Source organism: Typha latifolia, chromosome 1 (assembly GCF_019914945.1).
Source record: "Typha latifolia isolate L0001 chromosome 1, TyphaL0001v2, whole genome shotgun sequence".
Lineage (NCBI taxonomy): Eukaryota > Viridiplantae > Streptophyta > Magnoliopsida > Poales > Typhaceae > Typha > Typha latifolia.
Genome location: NC_133086.1, coordinates 4,956,283 through 4,976,552, shown reverse-complemented (window position 1 = coordinate 4,976,552; position 20,270 = coordinate 4,956,283). Strand labels below are relative to the sequence as shown.

The following is a 20,270-nucleotide window of genomic DNA, read 5'->3' as shown; positions in this document are numbered from 1 at the left end:
TAGTGGAACCAAGAAGGATAAATATTGTTCAATAGAAAAAATGTCTACTTTTTTTTTTTTTAATGTCTAGGGACTAGGGGCAAGGCAAGAAGCAAAGATTCTTCTGTTCCATTGAACAGATAGATGAAAGAGAAAAGAAAAACACAACAAAATCCACATAGCCGCATCCCAAGAAACCCACATCCAACATAGCTTCTATTATGCACAAACCCTCTCTCTCTCTCTCTCTCTCTCTCTCTCTCTCTCTCTCTCTCTCTCTCTCTCTCTCTCTCTCTCTCTCTCTCTCTCTAATTTTGGTTTCAGAAAGTGAGAAGATTGTCTGCAGGTGCAGCTCAGTAATTTCCTGTACCTCAACTAACTTTCAGAATGTATTAGCAGTGAAGAGCTGTTTTAACTTTGAATCATTTGCTGCCACTGAAGTGGAACCACTGTAAAGGATTGCCGTTATAAAACTCACATGTTAGGTTTAAATTTATTTTTTATGGTAAAAATTATATACAACATCTTTTTCATTCGAGCATTGTATTGACTATTGAGTGGAGGATTAACTCTATTTTATCTCAAGTATTAATTAAATGAAAAAAAAAAGAATTTCAAATGTATAAACTTTCCTACATCCAGAGCTGCAGGCAATCTTTGACCTTTTCAAAACAAAAAGTAACGCCTTCCCCTTCCTCCCATAATAAGTACCCGAACCGCTTCTCCCTTTTAAATCCCATCTCTCTCTCTAACCCTTTTCCAATCACCGGCAATGGCGTCTTCGCTCTAATCTCGATGCCGTCTTCTTTCTTCTCCACGACTCGAATCTCGATTTAGTTTATCGGCCACCACGAGGTTTCCTCTAGAGAATGGCTACTCTGCGCCGTGGTAGTCCTCCAGATACTACGGCAATCTCGGCCGCCAAGCTAGGCCTCCTCGCCGTAGCCGTCGTTTCCGTTGTTTCTCTTGCAATCCTCGCCGCCCCACATCTCGGCGATCTAATCGCCGCCGTGATCCCGCCCTTCTCGTCGTTGATCTCCCCGGCCTACCTCTTCATCACCGTCCACCTGATCATCCTCGCCATCTGGAAGCTCTCCGATCACAAGCAACGCGCGCCTCCTCCACCTCCTCCTCCTCCTCCTCGCTCCTCGAAACACTCTCCGCCGGAGTTTCTCCCCAGCCGGATCCCTGAGGGATCCGGCGATCCGTCCCCGTCCGACACGTCGTGCGTCACCACGGAGTCTGACGAGAGGTCGACGGCCTCGTCGAGGGCCGACGTCAGGAAGAGCGTCAAGCCGCCACCGGAGAGCGTCGAGATGGTGGAGGAGGTGGAGGAGGAGGGCCAATCGATGGATGCCACGTGGAATGCGATAGCCGAAGAGGCCGCGGTGGAGGAATCGGCGGGGGAGGACGAGTTGACTCGGCGATTCGAGGATTTTATCCGGAAGAATCACGACCAGATCCGGCTGCAGAGAGAAGAATCGGAGGGGAGGCGGTTGGAGATGACTAATCGCGCGTTAATTGCTAATCGTAATCGTCTTATCCGTTAGTTAATCACCTATTTAAGAAGGCTTAGGGGATATTAAGGGGCAAATTTGTCCACCCGATTTTCAGGTACTTATTTGGTTCCGGGAGCAGTATTTGATATGTGATACATTATATGGAATGACATATATTCCCATTATATGGCAATTTATTTTCCTTCTGTTTAAGAATTCAAAATTCAAAATTTCTCCGTCCACTTTTTAGATAGGCTGTACACCACTGCTTGATATTTCCTCCCTTAGAGCTTGCAGGGTCTCTTTTTTGCCAAATGCTGGATGTGGGTGGCTTGCAGGGTCTCTTTTCTGCCAAATGCTGGATATGGGTGGCTGCTGCTGTTTCTGCCTTACAATTGACTGCATCATGATAGAAAGGACCTTTTACTAGTGTACTGGCTGTTATATTACCTTTATTTCCCATTGCCCATAGTTTGCTTTTATTGATCAGGTAGTCTTAGTTATCTTGGTATACTGTTAATCGAATGTGTTACTGGGTGGATGTTGTGTTTGTGTTTACCTGTAAGAAAAGAAGGCCACATTGCTATTTGGTTAGAAATTTTAGTAGCCCATCTTCCTTTTGGTCCATTTTATCAAAGTTATAACTCTAATCATTGTTGTTATATCTCATGGCTGATGGCTTCATATAGAGTTGTTTATCTAAATTATATAGCATTACAAATGGTTTTATCATGGATGGAATCATACCACTTTTTTTTTTTGTGTACAATTTTATATCATGAATGGTTGTATTCAATGCTAGACAGCAGTGACTAGTGACAACTTACAATTTTTATTTAGGGGTGGTTGCTAACATTGTCAGAAGAGTTGCTAATATGTTTAAATTTGGTTAAACAATGATGGAGATGTCTGTTTAGTTTATCTTAAAATATCAATGGTTGCTCTGTTGCTACTATTTGTTTGTAGTTGTTAATGTTATATAATATCTGGATATTTTTAACTTGCTGAAGTGAGTGGCCGTCATTGGAAGTCAAAAAAGGCCCTGGCAAAACAGTCTCATTTCTTTAGCAATATCTGACCCTAGGAAGGCGGTAAGACTTCTATTCTTAGACACCGACTGCTCGACGGCTGTAATCAGTTGGTGGCGTGTTAATTTTTCTGAACAAGACAAACATACTGGTTCTCTAGTTTATTCCATATAAGTTTATCCCCACTCTGAAGGCTATCACTATCTTTACTACTACTAATGCTTGTTTAATCTACTGTCAATATGTTACAATTTGGATTTAATGAGTAATATAAAAGTTTGTTCCTTAATATTAGCCTTCTTTTTCAGTGTTTTATATGACTCCCAAAATTATATCTTCTCTATATATTGTTAATCTGCTATGTATGTGAGAAATATCACATTGCAGTGCTATTATATCTAATTATTTGGTCTACTGTGATAATTTCCCTTTGTTCTTCTCCTTGTTGTGAACACTAAAGATGATTTCTCATCAATGAGGGGAACTATTTGAGATTAGAAAGCAAATGTAAATCATTATAACTATTTGAGCATTGTCTCTTTGGCTACTATGAGTTTAACTTATCTTTCCAGTGGTTCTAACTCGAGCTTTGTATTTTTTTAAAATTTTTAAAATATAACGATGCAACCTTAAAAAAATCTTAATTACTTCAGCATCAACTGGAGTAAATCGATATATCACCGTTTGTAAAATTTTAAATTTTGTTCTTTACGATCTCCCATGTGGAAGTAGTCGTAGTACTTCAAAGATGAATACAAAATGCCAGTTGAAAGAAAGTTGCACCAACCGGTTGAAAGTGATAACATGAGCCAAGAGACGAGCAGATGATTAGTAAAATTGGCAACATGATTGTGAGCACTAAGCGACCTAACAGTAACAGTCTAAGATTCGCACCTCACTGTCCTCCATTATCTTCTCCCCTAATCTACCCTACTTGGTAGTATATAAATTAAACTCTAAAAACTTCTATTATTTGATTACTTGTGGATTAGATGGCTAAACTATAGCAAAAGAAATGAATCAATATCACAGCTTCATATTTTTGATACATTGTCTTATTGTAATGTAACTAGTTGATTCCAATCTCTGTCATATATCTTACAGATTCTCAGCTTCCTTTAATTTAAAAAAAGAAGAAGAAGAAGTGGGAATAATTACACTTTCTCCACTTAATTATAGATTATTTTTTATTTTATTTTTCACTTTCATTGCCTTATGTTTTTTCCTCTATATTTTGACTCCTCAATTATTCAAAAATATTGATTCCTAACAAGGTTAAGAAAAATCTATGAAATGGCTGCTATGGCCCTAAAATGTATACTCCTATGGGAAATATGCTCACTTGGAGACCATTGTTATATAAGAATAGATTAAGGAGTTATTAGCAATCGGATTAGCGGTAGGGTGGTGGGATTTATATCTAAGGTTGGGGTTTTGAGAGGAAGAGAAGGAGAACCAGATAGATTGGTAATGATGATTATAATGGTGAGATTTATATTTTGGATCATATGATAGATTCCAACAGTAAACAGTCCAAAGAACCAATTTAAGGATTTTGAATAGTTAAGGGGGGGTGAAGTGGTAAAGAAAAAAAAAGAGAGAAAATTGAGAGGTGAAAGTGTAATTAACCATAAAAAATCTCCCGCCTATTTATTTGGTCCACTGCCGCACTTAACGGCAGATGAGCCGATCCAATTTCCAATACCTTGTTAGCAAATGCGTATCCATAAGAGAACTCCAAAAACTCCACGCACAAGCCATCACCCGAGGCTTTCACCCCCAATTCCAGTCTCTCTCTTGCCAACTTCTCAATGCATACGCCAGATTCGGCGATGCCACCAATGCCCACCGGATGTTTGCTGAAATTCCCCATCCGGATATCATCTCCCTCACCAGCCTCATGTCTCTGTACCTTCAAACGAATCACCCCCGTAAAGTCATTTCTTTGTTCGCAGAAGTCGTCTCCTCAGGCTATCGCCCTGACGGCTTTGCTGTGGTCGGTGCCCTCGTGGCCTCTGGAATGATCGGAGAGGTGGGTGTCGGTAAGTTGGTCCATGCGTTGGTCTACCGACATGGATTGGGCTACGAGACGGTTGTCGGCAATGCGTTGATTGATATGTATTGCAGATACGGGAAAATAGTAATGGCCAAGATGGTGTTTGAGGAAATGGGTGCGAGAGATGCAGTCTCTTGGAGCAGCATGCTAAATGGATATGTTAAGTGTGTTGGACTCGAAGATGCATGTAAGTTTTTCGATGGAATGCCGCAAAGAGAGACAGTTTCTTGGACGGTGATGATTACAGGTCATGTCCAAAGGAAACAGCCTGTTCGTGCTCTGGAGCTGTTTCATAGGATGAAATCAGAAGGCCACAATCCTACCCAGATTACGGTTGTAGGGGTTCTCTCTGCTTGTGCCGATATTGGCGCCCTAGACCTTGGCCGGGCAATTCATGGCTATGTCGACAAAGTGAATCTTTGCTCTAACCTTACTGTTTACAATGCTTTGATAGATATGTATGCAAAAAGTGGGAGTCTGGAAATGGCATTTATTATCTTCAAAGTTAACCCAGGGAAGGATGTGTTTACTTGGACTAGTATGATCTCGGGATTTGCCGTTCATGGCAATGGGACACGGGCTATGGAAGTATTCTCTGAGATGCTAAGTTCAGGAATTCGCCCAAACACAGTGACATTTGTTTCTGTGCTCTCTTCTTGCAGCCATGCAGGATTAATCCAAGAAGGTAAAAAATGGTTCCAGAGAATGCACAGAGACTACAATTTCGAGCCCCAAATTGAGCACTATGGATGTATGGTTGATCTACTAGGACGAGCCGGGTTACTAAGTGAAGCTGAAAATTTGATAGAAAATATGGGCATAGAGCCGGATATTGTCATATGGAGATCACTACTTAACGCATGTCTTGTTCATGGCAATAATAAGTTGGCTGAGACTGCAGGAAAGGAGATCATCAAGAGAGATCCAGAAGACGATGGGGTTTACATCCTTCTCTGGAATATGTATGCATCATCAAATAGATGGGAAGAAGCTCTGGAGATGAGAAAGAAGATGACGAGTAGAAAAGTCTTCAAAAAGCCAGGGTATAGCTGGATTGAACTAGATGGCTTTGTTCATGAATTTTTGGTTGAAGACAAAGTGCACTACCTTCGGAAAGAAATATATCTCACCTTGGAATGCATCTCCAATCAATTAAAGATGGATAGCAGTATCTCCCTATCTGAAGAAAGTGATAGTATTGTGGACTTGAATCTATTGACTTAAGAGGAATGACTTTTTTTTTTGCACCTCCTCTTATGATTCATAAGTTGTTAGATTTTTACCAAAAGTTTTGTTAGCAATCATGTTGTATAGCAACAGATGTATCAGAAGATGTCATCATCTTTTCATTTCCACAAATTATATGAGCTTTAATTTGGTATACTTGCTATTCATCATCTTTTCTTTTCCACAAGTTATAAGAGCTTTAATTTGGTATACTTGCTTAATGTTACTTGTAGCTAATATCCCAAAAGATTATTTTGTCAAGAGTTTTCTGATGGTGCCATATGAAGTCTAATAATATGCAATACATAAAGTATCCTCTCAAGACAACCTTCTAAAGCTAAATTTACTTCTTCTTCTTGCCCTGGTAATAACATGCAATACATTCGTTCTTTAGGCAACTTTTGGGCAGTAGAGAAAGAAGTGATCTGATATACTATGGTCAATCTTTGTATAAGTCTATAATAATGTCTTTGTTAAGTTACTAAAAATTTTATTCGAGTATTGACTTAAATAGATTGACAAGCATGATGACTAAAAATATTCTTGCACAAGAGAGAAAGGACCCAATTTGTTATGTGTTCTATCTTATTTTGGTAAGGTATGGCAATTTTGAGGCAGAAAGTGGAAGAACACACATTAGTTCATCCTATCTATTAGCTATGATTCTCAAATTTTGGCACGTCGGAATAGTTTGAATTTTTGCCATGCTAATTAATATATATATATATATCACTGATATCTCAAGCAGTGCCACAAGAATAAGAAGCCACTGCTGTTGTGGAGCTGAAGCTCAAACATGTCTCAGAAGAAGTTAAAAGTGAACCTTCTGATCCATGAAGCGAGCAAAAAGGTTGTCTTTGCTGAATCAGACAAGGAATTTGTGGACACACTCTTCAGTTTCCTTGCGTTGCCCATTGGCAAAATCAATGGGCTGCTTGGCGACAACCATAATTCTCTTGGGTGCATGACAAAATAGTACAGGAGCGTCAAGTGTCTTGTCACAGAGTACCTGCGGACTGAGTCTTGCAGATCCATGCTACTCTGGCCCCAGACTGCATTAGAAGAAAGATGTGGTGCTTTGAAGCTCAGCATCGGCAAGGCCTTGCCTATAAGAATTTTCCTGCCCATCTCATGGTTGTCTTAGAAAGTTTGAGATCTTTAGTTCAGTTCCCAATACTCCGTGCTGTTGTGGACGCGTCATGAAAGAGGGAAATTTGAAATATTGACATGATGTTGATTATGTAGCAAATGTGGATGAGGTGTTTGTGAAGGGGGGATCTGCTAGATATATTATAACAGATGATCTTTATATGATGAAGAGTTCCACATTCAATAGTCTATCACTGCTTGCCAAGCATGGTATCAAGGATTCTACTGTTCTAAAACACAAGATGGTGAAGCTCTGGATACGTGAGATACATTTTCCTTAGAAGACACCTCTTCTTCTGTCTAGATCCTATTGTACACTAATTGGTACCGTTCATGTGCTTAACTTTGATATTTGTCGGTTTATGTACTTAAATATAAATATAAATATTATAAAATTATTAATAATATAGTATTTAATTGATATAATAATTTTTTTCTAAATTATCTTATTGCTAAAATATTTTTTATATATACTAATATCATTAAAATATAATATTAATACATTTATGTTTTATCTAATTAAATATTAACTCATAGATAAAATAATATACTTATTATTTAAACTATATATTAACCGAATTAAATCTTTTTATTAAATAATAAAATTAGAAATTAGGAAAAAATGATATAATATTATAATAATACTCATGTTTAAGCTAAAATAAAACATCGATAATCTCATTTTGCATGCTTGGATTGGCTCCATCTAGCTCGAGCCTGAACGTACGACTGCGCTCAGGCTGGGCATGACCCAGCTCGAGCCCCGCAAGCTCAAGCGTGCTTGGGCGCACATCGGGCATGCTCGAGCTGTGCTCGAGCTGGGCACGACCCAGCCCGAGCCCGTCACACTCGGGTGCACGCCCGAGAAATCGAGTTCGAGGCGCGCTCGGGCTGGACATCCCCAGCTTAGATAAGCTGGGCTGCTGCCTAGAGGGGAGGCACCACCTTCCCTCCCCCACAAACCACCACCCCCACGAGGGGGGAAGTACTGATGCCGGCGACCAACCTGGGGAAGGAGGGTCTGTGAAGACATGCAACTCGAAGTGTTGTATTGTCACTGCTTAGAAAAGAAAGGACAAGGAGGGGACTCACTGACGATGACGAGGACTTCGCCAGCCCGACAACGGCAGCGACTATCACGGCGACGATCGGAAGGGAGGGGGAGAATAGTGGAATGAGAGAGATGATACGCCAAGTTTACCTCAAGGAGGGGAAGAAATAGGGAAAGAGAAAGAGAGAGGAAGGCGGTGGCCCTCTGCCTGAGGTCGCCCCTTCGAGCACATCGACGGTGGTGCGTGTAGGGGGGCTAGACCTGCCCTCCTCCCTTCCCTTTGGCCTAACAAACCCATTCCTTTGTCAAGACAAATAAAGCCAAGGGAGAGGGGAGGGGAGTGAGGCCGGCATATGCCTCGTCATTCATTTCATTTCTTTTTTTTTTGTGTGGATGTTACAAGATGGATTTGGCACCGGAGAAGTACCAATCGCCATGGCGAGGTGCTGGGTGAGGGTGACATGGACTAGGAAAGATGTACGGTGGGCTATTATGGCTCGCTGAGGGCCATAGTGAGATCTCAGGTAGCAAGTACCGAGCAGAGCACCCACCGTGGGGCACCGTCGGGACTCACCAGAGGTAAAGGAAGGCTCCAAACCAATGTCCATAGCCTTGTGCTCATCGACTAAGAAGATTGACGGACCAACCGACAGTGACGATTCCAATTGATGAGACAAGTGGAGAGAAATCAAGGCAAGGGGGAGACATGGCGTCGGTGGCATGTGCAGGGCGGCCTACCAAGCTGCCCAACTTCGTCTCAGTGGCTTTGAGAGAATTCAATAAATTTTGCTGCATCACGTTCATCATGTTTTCAGGTCCAACTTCGTCTCTATGTCTCTGAGAGAATCCAATAAATTTTGCTACATGGCATTCATCATATTCCCCAAGCTACATTCAGAGTTACTTATTAAGTCATAGTTAAATTTATATATTAATTCAAGAGCATTTTAGTTAATTTTTACTTCTTATTTGCACTTTATTTTCACTTATAGACAATTATTACACTACTATTCAAATATGAATAGCAGTATAGGTTGAGCCTTATTCTCACAATAAAATGAACGAGTTTTTATAATAATAAAATTAAGGATTTTTTTGGTGCAAATGCTTATCCAAACGTCCGGAATTTGAGGAATATGCCCCAAGTGATATGCCCCAACTAAATTTGAGGAATATTTTTTTTCACAAAAGCAAGTTGGCAAAGAAGAAATAAAAATGATGCACTTCAAATTTTACTTCGTAAATTGATAAAGAAATAATTTCACAAAAAAATGTCATATGCCTGTATACAGCTCTATAATAACTTTTTATGTTGGCTTGCTAATTACAATAGCTATCAGCAAAATCAGATAGATGAAATGGTTGAAAAAGTTCCCTTCTATCAAGAAAAAGTATACAACTGAAGAAGAAAAAAAGTCACGAAAAAAAAAAGACATTGAGGCCTGATTGCATCATTTCAAGTTTTTGTACTCTTGATGCTCCACAACCTGAACAGGAGCAGCCGGTACGCGGACCCACCACTCCCTTAACCGCCGTATCAACTTCTCACTGTTCTCCTTCCTAAAAGGCATATGCCTTGTATATACCTCCAGAAGGACCAACTGCAATACATTATCGAAAGGGATGATGGCAAATCCTGCTGCTATGGCAATCAAAGAAATAGCAACCTTCTCTGTAGTCTGAAACCAAAATATAATGTTGTTCAACAATCAGGTGATTTTGCATTTAAATTTATTATCTATCCATTTAAATGTGTCTACTGCCTGGATAGATGAACTAGAATGCTGCTACAAAAGAATAAAAAAACAGTATGATAATAAGAGGTAAAGATTCTTAATGTTGCATATCAACATAAACATTGTAAAGGATTATTATTTTCCACAGGACTGATAACCTCTTAATTTCTTTCATGCATCTTTAGAATTATTATGCTTGAATTAATAATGCCATGGCAAGTTATGTAAAAGAATGTTCCTTGAACTGCTTCTATATGGAAGCTAGCATATAAGCTAGATATTTCCGACCAACATTGTGAGTGGTGCTGTGGTGAACTGGTGATCTTTGATTTTAACTGAAAGCAGTAATACAACTTGGACGTAAAATTAGAAGCAGTATTGTTCAGAAACAACTAATTCTGATGATATGGAGTCGAACCTGTGGAAATGCTGCAAACATGATAGATCTTAGTTTGAGAAGAAAAATATTTCCTGCCTGAACATTTGTCTCTAGTTTAGAAACCACTTCCTGTAAAGTTAAAAGCAGCTCAACGGGATTTCTACTTGGTGGAGGAGAAATCTGGAAGGCCTTTACGGGCTTTCCATCACTGTGATGCTTGTGCCAGAGCATGAAAACAGCGGTAGAGAAGAACATGCTTGGCAAGACATACCTGATCCAACCCCTAGAAAGCAAAGCATTAAGTTTGTCAGCATAGCAACATGAAGAAAATTATACAGCCAATTTGCACAGATGAGTCAAATGTATCAGGAAATTTACATCTATTGCCACAGAAAAATTAATTGTTTACTCATCCCACATGGCAAGCATTGGATAATGTACTATCTATGAAACTTATGGATTTGAGGAAAGAACTTGGTACCTGTAAACAAGGTAAAGTATCAAAACCAAAAATACATGTGATTTGAAAGGATCTTCCCATTCTACTAACTGCTGGAGTTGTTTGCCTAATTCTATCAAAGGAAAGAGCAATTCCTGAAACAGAACAAGATTATGCATCACTACAACAATAATTTAGGCAAATTCATAACACATTATCTTTCCAGATGTGATCAAACTAATAGAGCATATTCAGATTCTTTTCATTGAAAAATTTTCTTCAAAAGTCATGAAATGAAACCAAGATAGGTTGCCAAGTTCTACCGCTAAGACTGGATAAAATTACTTTATTATTTTATAAATAAAAAGAGCATAAAAATTAAAGGCAAATCTGAAATTAAATAATTCAGTGCTTTGCAACAAGTCGATAGGCATGCCATAACTCGAGCCAAAGGCAGGATCACATAGCATACATGGTTTAGTAGTTAAAGTTTCTTGTATTATTTTGGCCTCAAAATCATTTAAAAGCTAAAGATGTAAAAGTTTACTACCGTATTTATTCCACTTTGGCCTCAAGTCCCATCAGTTCATTGTGTCTGCTCCACAAAGCCAACTTTGAGCAGCTTTTAAACTATTTTTGGATGATTAAAACATTTATGAACGTTCTTTAAGTTTAAATATATTATGAATGGAAGGAAATTTTAATCAACAGCAAAGCTTGAGTTCTCTTTCAAGTAACAATATTTCATACAGCAGGAAAACATAAAACTACCAGAAAGGGAATTTAATATTAAGAGAACATCAATACCTTCATGACAGCTAAATTTGTCTCAATATCTTTCACTTTAACCTGATCCACTGTTGCACGTGCTGCCTCAGCTCTGCCAGAGACACACACTGATTCTTTAACAGCCATTTGTAATGGACTCATCTCACCAATATGGATATCGCCCACTACAAAATTCCTTTCTTCAGGACTATCCTCCTCTTGTAGTGACAGAAAACCCATCCTAGTAAGCATTTGTAGTGAAAGTGGAAAAGGAGCAGCAAAGCGCCTTTCATTTGAAGAAGCAACAGCATCATGATGCTGAAGTCTGTTATCTAGAGGTTCCAAGTGATTATATAATGCTTCCAATATCTTGTCTCCTTTTGGAAGTTTCTCGGTTAGGTTAAAAGCAAGTATCGTCTTAAAGTGTGATGGTAAGATATGGAAACCCTCCTTCATAGAACGATAACGAAAGATTCCTAAAGTAGCCTCAGAAAGACTTTCCGCTTTCTGGAAATTTCTGAGATTGTACTTTCTGATGAACTTGTGAACATTCAATACTTCTTTAATGATTGCAAACCAGTAATCTCTGCGAGAATGGCCTTTAAATTGTGAAAACTCAATAAAAATGGGCTCCGTTCTGCTAAACAAATGAATTTACGCAGGAATTAAGAAATTATAGAAGAATCTGAATATCAAGGGAACACTGCAACAACTTTGACAGTCAGATTCTTACAGAAAGCTTGATTTATACATCACGGCTTTGTCAAAGAGACGAGCACCCCACGGCCCAGTACACTCACGCTTTATAACCTGTTTCAAGTCTTCTGCCAAATCATATCTGACAGCTTTTTTATAATAAAAACCAACTCCTAGCGCCTCAAAGTAAAGAGCATGATTTGTAAGCGTCAACCGTCCTGCAAAAAAGAGTTCGTTGAGGCTTTTCAAATGTAAAACCATTCATTTGCAAGAAACAAAATTACCATAAAAGCGATGCTTAACCAGGCCATGTTGATGTTCCTATGTGCTGAAGAACGGGATTAGTGGGCACAACACCATCAACATCTAAGATGATCTCTCCATCAGAAAGGTGAAGCATAGAAGCACGAGGTGAACTTGATGTACGTTTAGCAGATTTGAACACCCTATAGTGACACAAAATTCTGTAAAAGTCACATGCATAATCATGATGTTGGATTTTCTGCAAATAATGCTAATGCTCCTATAGCCTCTGCCATCATTTTGTGGAATAGGAAAATCTGCCAAGGAAAAGCAGATTAATACCAGAAGTAAACTCCTTAAATTCCTGACTGCACAACAAACTTCACTGCCCAAAATGCTAACAGTAAGTCTTTAAAGTGTACTCAAAAAAGCTTCTTTCTAGCATGGGACTTCACATTGATAGTTCATCTGTAAAATATAAGCAATATGAACAACAAGCTACTAAGGGTCTTGGGATATTATGGCAGACCTACTCAGAGAATGTACTGCCTTCACAATACCTAACGAGAAACTTAAAGAACCTACCGTGGCTATCTATGAGAAAGCTATGGAAAACCATCACATATTTCCTCTAGTCTGATAAAACTATCATGTAACGAGGTCTACTTTTACAAATTGTAATGTTTCTCCAAATAGGTGTCTATTCCCGAACTTTTTGAATTAACAGGAGCCACTATGTTATTTCAAACTTTTGTATATCTTTTTTTCACTGCATTCATCTATGAAAGAGTCGATCTTACTCTTTCTTTTGGAGAACCTTGCCCAACAGGGATAATCATTTAGTACAGTTGCTGGGATTCAGCAGGAAAAAAGGGGGAAAAAAAATACTGGCCCCCTACTATCAACTTTGTATGATGTAAAACAAACAGTAGCCAACTTACTTACTCTTTGATACAATACGGTGTATCAATATATACAACTCAAAAACACAAAATTGACATTGTATGTGTTCGTGTGTTTTGAATGCATAATTGTGTGTGAGGGAGATCATGATGCCTCCCCATGCTCGAGAAACCATTCTAGGCTTCTAACAAACAAACTTTGTAAATGACTAAAAAGTTTTGAGTGATAGAAATTATAGAATTGATTGTGCATACTTTTCAAGGCTTTTGAGGTACTTGTCGTATATAAGAAAATGTAGTCGACCACCTGAAGAGCTTGTAAGTGAATCAAAGAGGTTGTGAACACTGATCGGATCAGCTACAGCAGGACATACCGGGGCTATTCTGGAAAATGCTTCCGGTCCAATAGTCTTCTGGCCATCAACCTGAGGAGGCAAGTGAAAATCAGAAATATTATTTTCTAGTATTTGTTATATAATCATGATAAATGTGAGGACCCAGTATAAGAATGACAAACCTGAATAGCCATTTTTGTTGCACTTGAATAAAATAAGGATCCCTCATCGTCATCCTCAATTTCTCGGTGGGTGCAATCCTGTTACAAGTAAAAATTAATGGCTATATCAATGAAATTCATAAACAGCGTAAATGTTGTCATAGCACTAAGTCTTCACTTAATGACACTCTCCCAAAACCAAGCATTTGAAAAGAAAGGAAGGGAAAAAAATTAAAAGGAAAAAATGGAAAAATGGAAAAGATTATATTCGGCACCAAGCACTTTGAGTTTAAAAAATTTCAACCTGTCTACTTGAAGCTCTATACCCTCCAATTAATTGGTAGCACAAAACCTTAACATATACCCAAGACGCTTTAAACATGCAAGAAATATTGCAGTAATGCCCTTATAAACTCATATCACTCCTTAGGGGGGACAATTTTCAGAGCCTTTAGCATTTCAAATTTAAACCTAAGAGATTATTTTTCTGTTGTTTCAAACCTATTAATTGTTGCCAGATTAAACTTTAGCTAACCTAGGATGCTTTTGGTGAATAAGATGAAAATATATGCCTCAAAGTAGACAGGTTGACTATGTGTGGTGTAAAATGTGAAACGTAAAACATGCAGTACTAAATATAGCATAATCGAGTTACATGCAGATATTTACCAAAAAAAAAAGTAACTATTAGATTTTATATAATGGTGTCTATCTCACTTTGAGCATGGATTCACTCTCTCTTTCAGGAGTTTCCCAAGCAAGCATCATGTCATAAGTCAAAATGCGAAACTCCTTATCCGCAAGATAATCTGGGCGCTTAATCTCCTCATAAAGGGTCTTGAAAGAACAATACTCCAAAAGATTCCTAGCATACTTAGAAGGTTGCTTAGCATGTGCCGGTAGCTCAGCCTCTAAACACTGCTGCAATTGCTCTGTTGACAGAGAAAGAATCCTGAAATTGCAGGAACCCGGATTAGAACAATCCGATTACATCACAAAAACATATATTTGTTCAGAAATTGCTGAACAAATGAACAAGGAAAGAACAAAGTCATTATAATTTCTGTTAACTTCAGAGAACTTGTTTCTAACAGGAGTACAATGTAAGAAAAGGATAGCAAATATACAAAATTTAACCCCATGAAAGAATCACCCAATTGCACCGAGAACAATCCCATGATCAAACGCGTAAAGAAATTTATAAAATTAAAAAAATATATCAAGAAGCTACAGAACTCTAAATCTATGCAAGGATATGCACCAAGCTACAGAAAATTTTGATGAAGCCAAATCGCACCAAGAACAACCCCATGATCAAACGCGTAAAGAAATTTACAACAAAAAAAAAATACCAAGGAGGTATAGAACTCTAAATCAATGCAAGGATATGCACCAAGAAATAGAGGATGGAGACGAAGAGAGCCCCACCTGGAGCAACGATGGATGACGGAGTTGGCGATGGAGGATAGGTGGGGGATTGGATTGGGCAGGGCCTCCGCATCCATCTCCGAAGCCTTCCTCCCACCGCCGAGGAACATTCTCTCAAGAAACCCCATCTCGAACCGCAACCATGATGGATCGCATAACCGATTTTAATCTCTCTCTATCTCTCTTCTTTCTCTCTCTACCTTTCGGAGGTCGGTTTCGAAAACTCGAGACCGCGCTTTGCGCTCTTAGCTTCCGAGTTCCGTGCTCAACGAGGGAAGGGAGCGCGAGAACGAGAGAGATAACTTCGCGGATCGAGGCTTCGTGAGTGGTCGCACTACGAATGAATCAGAGAGGATCGCACTATTAAAAGGGTGAATCGCGCTTGCCGTTTTGCCCGAGTTGCCCCTCTACTACGTTGGACGGTTACAGGAACCTTTTCTCTCTTTTTCTTTTTTTTATTTATTAAAGGGTGACTCACGTTGCGTCGGACGGTTGGAGGAGTTTTTTTTTTTCTCTTTCTTTATTTCTTTCTTTTTTGTGAGAGAGATAGCATTTACGTTAGAAGAGTGGCGAACGTATGAAGGACAAGTGGATAAACTCTTTAATAAAATCTAGATTGATTCTGTCAAGCATCCAAGAAATGGTGGAATAAAGGACACTCATTCATATTACTTGGAATAAAATGTAGCATTTTTCTTTCCCTGTAACTTCTACTAACAACCTATTTCTGGTGTACTTTTCATTTCCTTTTTGATCAACCAATAGCCATAAGCTTTTAGTAGCTTACTAGCTTTACATTGTAAAAAGAATTCGATGAGATTATCTCAATTGTTATGACAGTGGAAATTTGGAAATCAACCCCTCGCTTCCTCTCCTGGAAAACAAAGTTGGGGATATTTAAACTTAGATGGGAACCCTCATAAATGCCATTTCTGTTTGTTATCCATTAAAATTTTCTAGTGGCACGTAATCAATGTTAGGCTTTCTAGTGTCTATTCTACTTCTATTTTGGAGAAGAAAATAGTGAGAAAAATTAATAATAAAACTATCATTTGTCGTGTTCCGTAAACACTTCAAGAGGGTGAAAGGTTTTTAATAATTAATTTAAAGGTCAATGTGCACCAAAAGAAAATGAAGAGATGTATATAGAAATGAGTAATAATTCTGGGAGTGTTAAGTCTAAATATCCCAACAAAATTGAAAGGATTCATGCGCTAACAACCTGCATAAATTTGAAGTACTTCACCAGAGAGCAGCATCACCTGGAGGAGGGTACCTGCACTTCAGTTCATGTAGCAATTCACATCATTCCAACTACTCTTATACTGTATAAATAGTGAACGTAATACATTTCGCAGAGGCGGTGGATAAAACTCATTACTCAAACAGTCAAAATTGCCATCATAATTAAATAGTATAAATTAATGACAATATGGAATATTAAAAGGTTGAGAGTTCTGGACATGCATTCAACATGCAGCCGAGTAAAACTTAAAGTACAGTAAACAACAGAGCTCTATGTAAAAATGGAGTTCTCTCTCCAATACCCAGCTCATTATGTGTAATAGTTGTTTCCTGCAAACTGCAGGTGGAGCTTCGAGAATAATTGCTGTAAAGAACAAAACAAGCAGGAACTTCATCACACAAAAATAGCACTATAAATAAGCAGCTCTGCATCAATCATTTCACGGTGCAGATCTTTATGACAGAAGCAACACCAATGCGATGCAATGCAACAACGGCATCACCGGGTTTGCATAGCTGCTTCTGCACGGCTGACTTAAGTGCAGCCTGCAATATCACCTCTGTTGATTCTGAGTCTGAAGCCTTGGCAGAACCTTCTCCCAACAAGGGTATAAGGCCCCTATAGATAAGGCTATGCCTTGCTGGAGTCTCATCGCTGATCATCCAATCAAATGAATCAGTAGTCAGCACCGGTACCACCACTGACAGGATCGGAACTCTCGGTCGGTATTTTGCTACCAACTTTGCTGTGGTACCACCACGTGTCAGGACAACGATCAGTGTGGCCTTGGCCTTGTTTGCAGTTCGGACAGCAGAGGAAGCAAGACTTTCCAATGGGCTCATTGGGAGAGGAGCAGATTTTATCATCTCCTTGAAGATGGCCTCAGAGTCAAGGGAGGACTCTGCCTCGATGCAGATACGAGCCATGATCTTCACTGCTAGCTCAGGGTAGGCTCCAGCAGCACTTTCACCACTAAGCATGACGCAGTCAGTTCCATCAAGGACAGCATTGGCAACATCAGTAGCCTCAGCACGAGTTGGCCGAGGGGACTTAATCATTGATTCAAGCATTTGAGTAGCAGTAACAACAGGCTTGCCTGCTAGGTTGCATTTGTAAATCATCATCTTCTGAGCAAGGAAGATCTTTTCTACTGGTATCTCCATCCCAAGATCACCTCGTGCAACCATAAAGGCATCCGTCTCCCTTAAGATTTCATCGAAGTTTATAACACCCTCCTGGTTCTCGACCTGTAAACAGAGATCCAAAAGTAAATTAGGTCTGTCAGAAAGACTTATTCCTGATATAAAACCATTATAATCACTATCTTAGGACCTCAAGCCACACTTCTGTGCAATTCTAATAGAAAAAGGCATTATTCCAACAGAAGGATATGCATATGAGTATGCATACGACCAAGCAGAAGTGCAGAACACACACATGCACTTCTGTGCATATAAAAACAAAAGATGGACACACCCATACATGCACGCACAAATGCATTCACTCACCTACTCCTTCATGCACATGAAACTATTAAAGATAATAAAAAGGAGAGGACTAAAACCATTAAAGGTCATTATAATGCAGATGACATGGAATCCACCCTTGACTAATGTTGGCAACAAGCAAGATGTGCCATGACAGTACTATAGAACCAGCAAATAGAAATGATTCAAAAATATGCACATTCTGGTGCAGAGACAGATATGACATTGAAGAATGCAACAAACCTTTGACATCAACTTAATGCGTTTTGCATATGGCCCCAGAACATCCCGAACATGTACAAGATCAGACCCTTTACGCACAAATGACAGCGCAATCATATCGATATTGTTCGGAACACCCCACTCCAAGATGTCTTCCTTGTCTTTTTCGGTCAGTGTTGGGAGATCCACCACAACCCCTGGAAGATTGACATTCTTTCTCTCACCTAACATTGCAGTATTCTCACAACGGCATCTCACTGTACCAGAAGCTGGGTCACAAGACAGGACAGCCAGGCTTATGGTACCATCTGAACATAACACTACATTGCCAGGCTTCAGATCTACAGGAAGTTTCTTGTAACTCATAGAAATCATCTTCTCATCGCCCTTAATGGTATAATCTGTGGTCACAGTAATTTCTTGGCCTTCCGTCAGCTTGATAGGTTTTCCATCCTTAAGAAAGCCAGTGCGGATCTCAGGGCCCTACAGCAACAAACAAGAGACTGAATAAGATCAAAGGTGGCATACAGCATACACACGCCACTATTATGGCTTTCCAATATCAGTTCTACAAAAAACATATTGCGGTAACCTCATGTTGACTGTTTTTAAGGTTAGCAACATGAATTTAGAAGTATCTCAGAATATTTCTATATATGAACTTTAGCAACATACTATGCTACAAATTCATGAAGCTGTCATATTGTGTAATTGGTAAAGGATAACAAAGCTAACTAGATCAATGAGTAATTAAAACATTATCTTTCCTTTGGCTCATTCTAGAATTACAAAAGTAGAGAATGAAACAAAATATACACGATAGCTCTCTAGTAATTAGTCTAAAGCTTCATACATCTTTGCCTATTCCAAAACTAGGAGCTCGTGCACTGAGACACTTTCTATCAATTACATTCAGATCTTCTACTGTCACATCTTATCCCCAATCAATGCTATTTGTGACAAATACTATCAGTTCTTATCCATCTTTTCTTGCACCACCCATCCAGACTAAAATCCCTATTCTAAGCTAGAATCTACTTCGTCAGTTTATTACTTTATTGTTTCCTAACGGCTCAACATCTGAAACTACAAATAGGGAGTAATCATGGAGTATGCATAAGCCATAGAGATTTTTGCCTAAAAGGTATGTCCATAAGCCATAAGGAGCAATCCTAAAATGTGAAAAACCACAGGGATGCCTATTGTAAAAATACAGAAAGCACAGGGACCATTTCTAAATTTTGCAAAACAACAGGGTCAAACACACACAGATATCATTACTTCGTTCAAACACCCAAATCAGAACAATTAAATATGTGAGCAGTAAAATAATAACTAAAACAAAATAATTAGCGATCGTTTCGTGAAAAGGTGAAACCTTTGTGTCGAGCATGACGGCGCAAATGATCTGCGTATTCTGCATCGCGACCTTGAGATTGTTGAGCGTCTCCTGGTGGTACTCATGAGTCCCGTGCGAGAAATTGAACCTTGCCACGTTCATCCCCGCCCTGAGCAGCTTCTCCAGCATCGGCACGGATCTCGACGCCGGCCCAAGCGTGCACACGATCTTCGTCTTCGGCACTCTTCCGTCATTTGGCAGCTCCTCCAAGATCCCCAAGATGTCGATGTTCGCCATCCTCCAAGCACTAGATCGGATCAAAACTCCTGGAAAAGAAAAAAGAAATTACCGCAAATGGGAAGAGTGGAGACCGGAGAAGGAGATTTGAGGGAAGAACTCACGGAGAAGGAGATAGGAAACCTTTGTGAGCGAGATCGGAGGGTCACGAATGGGGGGATTTGTTGAATGCGCCCCTGGTGGTCTTGGGGAAGTAGTGGGGTCCTCCTCCGTCGTTTCGGTGACAGTTCGGTGGGCGGAAGGAGGAATAAGACCGCCTGCAACCATAGTTACAGGAACTTAATACATCTGCAATTTGGCAGCACCCCATTAGTCCATTACATTCTGACAAAACAAGCAGCCGACAAACAAAAAGCTGCCACGTAAAAGCTTCATTAAATTCCGGATAAAAAGGCTGGAGGGAGATCTGGTGGAACTCAGGAGAGGTATTTGACCAACGGCAATGGGATCCGATGGGAAACCGATAACTCGAATAAACTATCCGTGTTCGCTCCCTTGACTCGGATAGCGAGAGTATCCTATTCGTTGTGGAATAGCACTCCGCTAAGCTGATGCTGATCCCGCGGCACAAAACCAATAGGTGGGCGTCATTGGAGTGATTTA

General features: G+C 39.6%; 4 protein-coding genes across 7 annotated transcripts; 2 read left to right on the top strand and 2 right to left on the bottom strand.

Moving 5' to 3' along the window:
• Positions 1-723: 723 nt before the first annotated feature.
• On the top strand, positions 724-2,210 carry LOC140782028 (uncharacterized). 2 transcript variants are annotated; one of them, XM_073128372.1, is made up of 2 exons: positions 724-1,593; positions 1,776-2,210. In XM_073128372.1, exon 1 carries the CDS (start codon positions 849-851, stop codon positions 1,527-1,529), a length of 681 nt encoding a protein of 226 aa, XP_072984473.1. In that variant the 5' UTR covers positions 724-848; the 3' UTR covers positions 1,530-1,593; positions 1,776-2,210. The 2 variants fall into 2 exon arrangements, with proteins under 2 accessions (XP_072984473.1, XP_072984465.1); XM_073128364.1 differs by having other exon boundaries at positions 1,767-2,210.
• Positions 2,211-3,951: 1,741 nt separating this feature from the next.
• On the top strand, positions 3,952-5,945 carry LOC140797430 (pentatricopeptide repeat-containing protein At2g22410, mitochondrial-like). The gene is made up of 2 exons (XM_073150856.1): positions 3,952-4,548; positions 4,634-5,945. Exon 2 carries the CDS (start codon positions 4,650-4,652, stop codon positions 5,784-5,786), a length of 1,137 nt encoding a protein of 378 aa, XP_073006957.1. The 5' UTR covers positions 3,952-4,548; positions 4,634-4,649; the 3' UTR covers positions 5,787-5,945.
• A 3,254-nt stretch (positions 5,946-9,199) lies between these two features.
• Positions 9,200-15,473, bottom strand: LOC140780673 (uncharacterized). 3 transcript variants are annotated; one of them, XM_073126373.1, is made up of 10 exons: positions 15,077-15,473; positions 14,366-14,600; positions 13,670-13,747; positions 13,408-13,577; positions 12,311-12,453; positions 12,045-12,225; positions 11,351-11,951; positions 10,586-10,698; positions 10,144-10,387; positions 9,200-9,590 (listed from the first exon to the last, which is right to left on the bottom strand). In XM_073126373.1, exons 1-10 carry the CDS (start codon positions 15,202-15,204, stop codon positions 9,441-9,443), a joined length of 2,043 nt encoding a protein of 680 aa, XP_072982474.1. In that variant the 5' UTR covers positions 15,205-15,473; the 3' UTR covers positions 9,200-9,440. The 3 variants fall into 3 exon arrangements, with proteins under 3 accessions (XP_072982474.1, XP_072982472.1, XP_072982473.1); XM_073126371.1 differs by having other exon boundaries at positions 9,200-9,668; positions 15,077-15,467; XM_073126372.1 differs by having other exon boundaries at positions 9,200-9,668; positions 11,351-11,948; positions 15,077-15,464.
• A 998-nt stretch (positions 15,474-16,471) lies between these two features.
• Positions 16,472-19,911, bottom strand: LOC140788618 (pyruvate kinase, cytosolic isozyme). Its single transcript, XM_073137962.1, has 4 exons — positions 19,772-19,911; positions 19,410-19,696; positions 18,053-18,514; positions 16,472-17,569 (listed from the first exon to the last, which is right to left on the bottom strand). Exons 2-4 carry the CDS (start codon positions 19,665-19,667, stop codon positions 16,757-16,759), a joined length of 1,533 nt encoding a protein of 510 aa, XP_072994063.1. The 5' UTR covers positions 19,668-19,696; positions 19,772-19,911; the 3' UTR covers positions 16,472-16,756.
• Between the last annotated feature and the right edge of the window lie 359 nt (positions 19,912-20,270).

Coding starts and splice junctions, on each gene's coding strand:
- LOC140788618 (XM_073137962.1), bottom strand. CDS start 19,667: ATGGCGAACATCGACATCTTGGGGATCTTGGAGGAGCTGCCAAATGAC. Junction 18,515..19,409: donor CCGTCATGCTCGACACAAAG/GTTTCACCTTTT, acceptor TTGTTGCTGTAG/GGCCCTGAGATCCGCACTGG. Junction 17,570..18,052: donor GCATTAAGTTGATGTCAAAG/GTTTGTTGCATT, acceptor CTCTGTTTACAG/GTCGAGAACCAGGAGGGTGT.
- LOC140780673 (XM_073126371.1), bottom strand. CDS start 15,204: ATGGGGTTTCTTGAGAGAATGTTCCTCGGCGGTGGGAGGAAGGCTTCG. Junction 13,578..13,669: donor CAACAAAAATGGCTATTCAG/GTTTGTCATTCT, acceptor TTGCCTCCTCAG/GTTGATGGCCAGAAGACTAT. Junction 10,388..10,585: donor ATACTTTACCTTGTTTACAG/GTACCAAGTTCT, acceptor TTTGCTTTCTAG/GGGTTGGATCAGGTATGTCT.
- LOC140797430 (XM_073150856.1), top strand. CDS start 4,650: ATGGCCAAGATGGTGTTTGAGGAAATGGGTGCGAGAGATGCAGTCTCT.
- LOC140782028 (XM_073128372.1), top strand. CDS start 849: ATGGCTACTCTGCGCCGTGGTAGTCCTCCAGATACTACGGCAATCTCG.